This window comes from Lepidochelys olivacea (assembly GCF_965140295.1).
Source record: "Lepidochelys olivacea isolate rLepOli2 genome assembly, chromosome: 10".
Lineage (NCBI taxonomy): Eukaryota > Metazoa > Chordata > Testudines > Cheloniidae > Lepidochelys > Lepidochelys olivacea.
The window spans coordinates 4,888,715-4,897,850 of NC_140420.1; the positions used below are offsets into that span (position 1 = coordinate 4,888,715).

The 9,136-nt window shown below is 44.8% G+C and overlaps 1 protein-coding gene across 1 annotated transcript; it reads right to left on the reverse strand.

Moving 5' to 3' along the window:
- Positions 1-987: 987 nt before the first annotated feature.
- Positions 988-8,688, reverse strand: LOC311526975 (mesothelin-like protein). Its single transcript, XM_084640487.1, has 8 exons — positions 8,591-8,688; positions 8,273-8,463; positions 7,301-7,453; positions 6,287-6,420; positions 5,586-5,722; positions 3,541-3,635; positions 2,024-2,213; positions 988-1,352 (listed from the first exon to the last, which is right to left on the reverse strand). Exons 1-8 carry the CDS (start codon positions 8,655-8,657, stop codon positions 1,252-1,254), a joined length of 1,068 nt encoding a protein of 355 aa, XP_084496613.1. The 5' UTR covers positions 8,658-8,688; the 3' UTR covers positions 988-1,251.
- Between the last annotated feature and the right edge of the window lie 448 nt (positions 8,689-9,136).

The window sequence follows — 9,136 nt, forward strand, 5'->3', positions numbered from 1 at the left end:
GCCTGCAGGCAGCCTGGGGCATGGGCTTTCTCCTGCTGCTGCCTGCAGGGCACTGAGGGGGCACCCATCCGTTTGGTTGCCCGTCCCACACTTAGTGAGTTACAGGGCGCAGGTCAGAGCTGGTCGCCTGGATACCCAGAGAGACCGCACGCAGGCTGCCACGCCACGCTTCGCATTGTAAAAAGGGGCCGTGGGCCCGGAGTGAGCCCCTTTTGTTCGGAGCATATTTATCTTGCTCCACCCCTGCTCTCCTAGAAAGCCTTCCCTCACAGTCGCTGGGATTAAAACAAAAGTTCGACTCTCCCCCGTGATCCGTCCCGAGGGAATGCTGCTCTGCAGCCGGAACGCTCAATGCTCGATAAACAATGGTCACTACGTTTCCTACTGAAATGTTTCACGGGCATAAAATGGACAATGGCTGCAATTCTGCGAGTGCTCCAGGCGTGGGTGGGGCCTCCTCTTGGCTTCATAAACCTCAGCATTTATGACCCCTTCTGTGTTCAAAGCTCTGTACAAAAGATAACCCCCACAGTATCCCCATGAAGTAGGGATTATTTCCATTGTGGGGAAAGCACGGCTCAGAAAGGTGAAATAACTTCCCAAGGCAACACAATGAGTCAGTAGGAGCACCAGGTGAAACAACTTCCCAAGGCCACACATTGAGTCCATGGTAGAACCAGGTTGAGAACTTGGGTCTTTTTGATTAGAAGTCCTTCAAATCACGCTGTTTTAAGCCTTGTGTGTAGAAAGACAGATGGGGCCCCATAGGGATAATGATAGAGAACTTGTATTTGTTCAGCTGTTCCTCCATTTGCATTGACTTGACGTTAATTACATTTTTTTAAAAGTAATGGTTTTGAAAATGCTTTGATAAAATGTGCTAAATATTAGTGATAAACACAGATGGCTGGAAAATGACATGTATTACTAATGATCATTAGCATGCGAAGAATAACAACACTTAATTATAATTATTTAGGACCTGATTCTGAAAACACTGTCGTGGGTAGTGCTTCTAACTGTCAATAGTCCTAATGAAGTTTGCAGGATTAGGCATATATTTTGCATTTATTTAAGCACCTTACCAACGGCAGTGCTGAGTGTGATGATGGTAGGCTAATGGAATAATGTACATTTAAGAACATTGAGACATATATACATTGAATGTAACCATGCCAATTAGATAAATCATTGTAATTCACCGTCCCCCCAGAATATTACCATTTAATATTTGGCAAATATTGATACAGCCTACAAGAAAGCATTTAACACCAAGGGGAAGAGCATGCAGTAGAAAAGCTGGAACATGTGGTCTTTTGCATATGTTGTTGCTCTTCTGGGTATGTGAGGTGCTGAAAGAAAAATTTTAAAAATCACATCAGTTCTGTTGCATCTCTGCAGGCAATAAATCCCTTCAATTCAAGGCTTTAACTGCCATACCTCCTAATATGTGTCCCATAACCACCATTTGAAAAACATTCTAATATAGATCTATTGAGATGTAAAATAGATTTCCAAGGAAGGGGGTGAAAACCATCTCCTGAGTCATTTTAAAACTAGACCTGCAAACCACTGGAGAATATGGTATGGGACAATCCTGACTGTGTGACAGACTAGATCTAATCTGATAGGGCTTTTCAATCTCTGATTCCTGCAATATTTTCAACAAACTAATATTTAAAGTCCTGATCCTACAATGAGCAGACCCCACTGCAAGATCAGGACCTAACATCTCTCTCATATCATAACCTAGTACTCTGCCCCACAAACTGAACTGAATGTATGAGAGAATCTACCTTCGGTGAATTCATTTAAAACCCGCCCCCCCCCCCCACGTGTTATGTACCAATTAAGGGTAATCTTATAGTTCTACTGTACAAAATATATGAAAGTTAAGCCTGTCATATGCATCTGCATCACAGGTGCACTTTTATTTATCAGCATTAGGTACAGCTCAGTGAATAGCTTTTTGAGGCATATATTTCACGAGTACCCTTGGCTCTTTTGTCGTGAATTTGCTTACCTGATGGAATATCTATAAAACCGTTAGGTGGCTTGTCTGGAAGTCCAGCTACAAGAAGGAGTCCTAAAGAATTCACCTCTGATTGGTTGTGTGCCTGGGTCCAAGCTTTCACCACAGGGTCATCAGCTAAATTGTTCAACTCTGGGAGATTAGCTCCTAGCAAATCTTTCAGATTTTGAGCGCTTAATTTCTACAGCAGAAAAGAAATAAAAATAGGTACATTAATGTGAAATAATTCCAAGCTGCTTACAGAAAAGTTACATAATGGCAGACTGACAACATCAGCTAAGGTTTCTTGCTCAGCTCTGCCAATGTCCCTCTACTAACCTAGTTCTGGGCTCCCTACCTACAGATCTGCTAATGCACCTCACTTCTGCCCTACAATAGCCCCTGCTACTCCAGTGCTCCTCACTACTAAAGCACCTGCAGCATCCCCTGTGTGGGAGACTACTCTGACTTAGAGTCTGTTTTGTCCTTCAATCCTGTGCAACCAAAATCTCGACCCTTCGTTGAGACAATTCTGGCCTTCCTATATGCAGAAAACAGCTGAGCTATGTAGTGGGTTAATTAAATCATCAGCATACCTTGGCTGATTTTTGACTACTGCAGTTTTACATTATTTCTGCACTTAAATGCAAAACTGATCAAATATTTTGTTGGTTTAAAATTTAAAACCAAACGAAGGTACCTACAGCTCAAGGCAGATAACAGGTTTAGATAAGAGATCTGTCTGGAGTTCTTGTCTAATCCTCTGGCGATGGCAATATACACACAATGTGCAAAGTCTATGCAGATAAGCAAAAAGATAGATGACTGGAAAATGTCAGTGTGCAAGGAGTTCATGCTACCCCGAGGAGGCTTAGAGAAGGACGATGAGAATGACTAAGGGCATAAAAAACCCTCCTTTCTTCTGAAGAGAGAGAGAGAAAAGGAAATACTTTTTCACACACTGTATAATTCGACAGCGTAGCTCATTGCCACAGAATGTCCTTGAGGCCAAGAAATGAGCAAGATTCAAAAAGGGGTTAGACATTAATATAGCTAAGAATATCCAGAATTGTCATAATTAATGAGAACAAACATTTTGGAAGGGATGTTAAACTTCATGCTTCAGAGCTTAAGCGGCTCCCTGACTATTAGAGAGCAGGATGAGACCTAATGTCGGGGGCAGGCTACCCCACAGCTTCCTGCTACAGAGTTCTTACATCTTCCTCTGAAGCATCTGGTGCTGACCCCTGCTGGAGACAGGACACTGGGCTAAATGGACATTGGGTCTGATCCAGACTGGCAGTTACTATGTAGTCACATGTGACAATGGGGCCTGCTTCGTCCCCAATCCTGAAATCTAGGAAAGATTCTCATTTCAATCACTGCTTTTCTCTTGCAGTCAATGGGAGTCTTGCCTAAAAACTGCCGGATCAGGAGTGACATTTTTGTTCTCTCAGGAAAAAGCTCTGGCAGAGCAGGCAGTGCTGATGGATTATTAATTGCTATTCCCGATGGAAAACGCCACCCACCTGGACTTCATCTGGGTTGAGGACTGTAAATGTGGCTATGTCCATGACAGGGTAACCAGAAGCAAATTTGATCAGATCCTTGGTTGGGGCTCCGCCTTTAAAGAAGAAAAGCAGAAGCTGTGTCTAGCTGCCAAGATCCCACAAAACCTTCCCATCCCATTTTGTGTCGTTGAACCATAGAGTCGTACAGTTTCAGGCCTGACAGGCCCACCAGATCATCTAGGCTTACGCCTGTATATTACAGGCAAATAAACAACACTCTGCCACTTCTGCACCTAGCCCAGCAGCCCTCAGGAGACTAAACTGTTGTGTGCAACGGGCGGGAGCGAGGGGTGCCAGTACCCTGTCACATCATAAAGTGGCCCAGTAATTCAGGCGGCTCAACGACACGGTATGAATGTGTCTGGAGCCAAGGTTTTCCTCTTCTTAAAAAGTGTGTGTAAAAGCTGGTGCCTCTGGAATGTTTTCATGCTAACTCTGCCGCCTTGATCCTGCCCACTTCTGCAGGTACCCGCAGAGGCAAAGCCCACCACTGCCACGAAACAGGAAATTAGATGCAGTCAGTGATGCCATGACCAGCCGCACGCGAGGCCAAATTTTAGATGGTAGATGCTCGCTTGTGTGCACGTGCACAACAAAACGGTGCTGTTCATTGGTATCCCCCTGCACATCCATGCAAGGCCTAGCTGTACATACGCACTAGTGCTCGGGGTGGGTTCTGCGCTTCTCAGATACCGAACATGGTCAGCACCACTAAAAGGCTCAAACTATTTAAAGGGATATGACCTTATTCCTATCTGCTACAACGTCCAATCTTGATTAAAAATCTTCAAAGGCTGGACAATTCACCACATACCTGGGTAAATCGTGCCAGTGGTTAATTACCCTCACTGTTCAAAATGTCATATTTCTAGTCTGAATTTGTCTAGCTTCAGGTTCCAGCCATTAAATCTCATTATTAGGGTGACCAGATGTCCCATTTTTAAAGGGACACTCCCATTTTTGGGGACTTTTTCTTATGTAGGTGCCTATTATCCCTCCACCCCCTGTCCTATTTTTTCACAGTTGCTATCAGGTCACCCTACTTATTATGCTTTTGTCTGCTAGATTAAAGAGCCCTCTAGTATCAGAGATTCTCTTCCCAAGTATGTCAAGACACCCCTTAACCTTCTAGTCATTTCTTGTCCTTCTAAATCAGGCACTTGTGCATTAAAATCACCGCAGGGGCACTTAAAAACCCATTTTCCCACACCAGTGCCTAGTTTGCACACACCACCATGGTGAATGAACACAGGCCTATGTGCCCCAAACTCCCACAGTCACTTTGAAAATGTGGCCCATCTCCTAAGAAAATGCAAGGTGACACATTGTCTATATTTCCTGACGGATGCAATTACCTGTGATGATGATAGTAGTCAGTCACATTGCTGACTGCAATTCTTAATCACCTTTTTCCCCCCGAGGCACAGGTGGGAGGAGGTGGGGGAGTGGTTCCTTTCAGAGCCACCAGGTATTCCTCCTCTAGCTTCTATTTACTGACCCACTCCACAAGTGGTCCTTATGTGTTAAGGCCTGACCTATCTCATCCCTCCCCTAAGTGCTGCTCTGAAGGTGGCTGAAGAGGTCACCATAGCCGCTAGACTCTCCTTCCTTCTCCCCCAGGATACATTGACACTGCAAAGAAACATCTGTGGTGCTGAGCCTCAGAGCCCAGGTCAGCTGACATAGATTCGTGGGCTGGAGCCCGGACTCTGAAACCCAGCAAGGGGAGAGGGTCTCGGAGCCTGGGCTGCAGCCTGAGCGGGAACGTCTCCGCTGCTATGTTTAGCCCTGCAGAGCCCTGTGAGTTGAAGTCAATTGCCCCGGGCTCTGAGACTCAGCATCGTGGGTTTTTCTTTGTTATGTAGACGTACCTGCAGAAGCCAAATGCACTGTCCCAACTGGCAAAGGCCGGAGCTGGAGTCTCTCAGCCCTCCACACGGGACACAATTAGCTACTGCCGACCTGCCTCTTTCAGCCCTGCCAGCATCAACAGTGGGACTCACCAATGGCAGGCTTCAGCAGCTGGTAGTAGGCGTCTGGAGAGCTCTGGTTCTCCTCGTAAGCAGCTCTCAGCTGGCTATAGAGGAGGTTCTTCTGGCGCTGAGAACACAGCGAGGTATTCATGGGCCTGCTGGTCTCTCTGGAGAGGCAGTGTTTTAGAGATGTACCTTTTGTATTTGTCAACAGTTTTAGCAATCAGCATGTGCATAGCTGGGTGAAATACACCCTGACAAAACCAAAACCCTGGCAGAGGAAGTGGTTAGGGCACTAACCTGCATTTAGGAGGCCCAGGTTCAATTCCCAGCTTTACCACAGACCCCCTGTATGACCTTGGGCAAGTCACTCAGACTGTCGGTGCCCCTGCACAATGTGGATAACAGCATTGCCCTGCCTCACAGGGCTCTTGTAATGGCACAGCAGAAGAAACTTGGGGTCCTAGATAGGAAAGAGGCTGCATAATGCCCTGCCTTTCTCCCTCTCCCCAAACTGCTGGTGAGCCCTCCCCTGGGGCTTGTGACTGTCAGAAGGAGACTATCAGAATTTGTACAACACCAACGAATCCTCCTGAGCTCTTGCCCAGTCCGAGCTACAAAGAAGCAAGTCCTAAGTGTAGATTTCTTGATCCGCTATTAAAAGAAGAAAGAAAGAAACAGAACCCACTTACCCCGAATGTGTCTCATGGTTAAAAGATTCACAAAGGTACCTGATGGCCTCACTGCTGATTGCTTTTATCTGAGTATCTTCCAAAGCACAGATGTGTGGAGCCAGCAGTGTGAGTATTGTTCCATCAAACTGATTGCCATTAGCTTCTAGAGGCCGAGTGACCAGAGACTTAACCTGCAGGTATGACAGTTAGGGTAAACCGATGAGTGTTAAAAAAGTACATTAATTTAAATTTTAAAATTGCATTTGGTGACAGCCATTCAAGTAATTTAAGATAATGTTCATCTCTATCACCTAACCCATTGCCACATCAAAACGTTTCTTTTATAGTAAGTGCTAAATCAACAAGACATTTTAAGACAAAGAAAAATCTGCCTTGGGTCCCAAGTTTATTCCCACAATTCTGCTTTTCCGCCAGTATTTTAAATCCCCTTTTCCCAGATTTCTCTAGGTGTCTCTTGACCTCCATTTATACTCACTGCTACCATCACGTTCCAGTATAGCTGATTCCATGTATTTATCACCCTGTGATTGAAAGATCTGTGTCTGAGATCCACAGTGGCTTTTAATTTCCTAATGCTCTGATTAAAGTCTCCATTTAAAACAGGAGAGTGTACTTTTCTTTATCATCTTTATTGGTATCTGTTCATAGTTTTGAAACATTCCCTTTTGTGGCCTCTTCTTTGCCAATCAGAATAAGACTGTTTCCTTTAACCTCATGTTCGAGAATCTTGGAGACCCCATATCATTTTGGTTTCCCTACATTGCACCTTTTCTAATGTAATAACCTCCTTCGAGTGGAAGCTCCCTAGCTCTGCAAACAGTTCTCCGGATGGGGCCAGACAAGTAACAAGATCACTGTTTCCAGGGCAATAGCAATCTCTGTTCAGTAGAATGCTGTGTCCAGTACTGCATACAATATACTCCGTGTGTGTGTGTGTGTGGAGGTGTCACATTGTTTAGGCAGCAACAGTATCCATTTTTTAATCACTGATTTATTTTTTTAATTAGTGTCCTAACAGCACTTGTCATGTTTTGCTCGCATGTGTCTTACCTTTGGGAGATCCTGTTGCCATGATGTTCCTGTCAAAAGGGCTGATAAAGTCTCGGCTGTAGTGATATTCCAGTTAGCAATTTCAGCTGTGGTATACATCCTGGCTATGTTTCCTAATAGTGGAAGATAGTCTTCAGGCAGCGTGCCAAAGATCTGTTTGTAGCACAAAATACAGTGAGCAGACGGGCAGCATATGCCTGCGTTGTTTCAGTGCACACACTTCTCAAGTGGATATGAAGCTAATGTGTACAAGAAGATCTACTGAAGTGTGCAGGATTCACTGACATTGATTCAAAATCCAGTGGGTAAACAGGTGGATTTGATACACCTTCCTAAGTTTCCAAATCCACCATCAGTAGTCACAGTCGTGTGTTTTTATTTTTAATGGCTCATGTTTTTTGTTGAACTTCTTATGAACTGATTCCTGAATCCTGATGCAATATCCTAACTGTGTTTAAGGGGAAGGGAGTGGTAAGAGCTGGGGATGTGGTATCAGGACTTTTGGGTTCTATTCCCGGTCCTGATACAGGGAGTGACTTTTGGCCAAAATTTTCAAACATGGGTGTTCAAAGTTCGGCACCTACATAGGTGGCTTGACTTTTCAGAGGTGCCGAGAGCACGCAGGTCTCATAGACTTTCAAGAAATTATAAGCGCTCAGGCCCCCTGAGAATCAGGCCAATTATTGTTTACGAAATTTGGCCTAAAACACTCAGCATTGGTGTCCCCATCTGTAAAATGAAGCTAGGAGTGTTATGAGACTTAGAGCACATTGCAAACATTAATGAATTAAGATCTTCGCTGGAAAGGTGCTGTAGATATGGAAAATGTCCTTGTTAGAGTCAGTGAACTGACAATACTGAAAAGTTAAAACCCAAACAACCCCCTCAAAAGCCATCCTTCAACGTTACCCTTTTGCCCCAACAAGTCGTCCTCCGCATATCTCACCCAATCTGTTCCAGATTCTACGCTACCTTGTCCAGTTTCAATTTTAGCACTTGAAGGAGAGGGTCCTGAAATTCCATCTTCCCCAAAGTTTCCAAGTTTTTTCTCAGCACATCATCAGGCAGGCAAGCATCCAGATCACTGCTGGATGTGTACTTGGAAGCTAGAAGGTCTCTCTGCTTCACCACTACTTCTGTTGTCAATGGAGTTCTTGTGCAGTCTGCTTGGGAGAAAGAGATACCATTAAAATATCTAGTGTATTTTTTGCCTTCATTCCACTCTGTGCAAATATCTCCCAGCATGACATTTCGGAGAGCTTAGGGCTAGAATCATGGCTGAGGCAGTACCTTCAGCCCTTGTGTGGGGGGGGAAGCGGCATATGTTGTGACATCGCTTCTGATGTGGCCATTTCATCCAGAGGGATTCACATGGAGCCTTTTGGAGGCATTGGGGGAAGAGAGGAAGGAGAAGCAAAGGAGGAGAGACCCGTAGCTGTAACCTGTGCTGACCTTCCACCGTACTGGATGGAAGTTAATTGGCAGCATCAGATTCCATTCTAAGACCTTGTGTATCTACCGAGCAGGAGCTGGCATTTCCTGAGAAGATGCAGCTGTGGTACATGAGAGCAGAGGAGAAAGGGAGATTAGACTAGAGGAAATGAGACCTAGCCAACACAGGGCATATCACACACAGTACGTACTTGCAGCTCGTTTTTGCCGCTGAGGGTTTGCAAGCTGTTTCAGAATATAGGTGAATTGGTTCCTATTCCAGGTCTTCAACTGGCTCAAGAAATCAGGGAAAAATTGTGTCTTCTCTGTCTGGTTAGGAAGAAAAGAACTTTATAGAAAAGCAGCTGCTGGGATAGGTATATTGGGGTTTTTAGGAGATCTGGA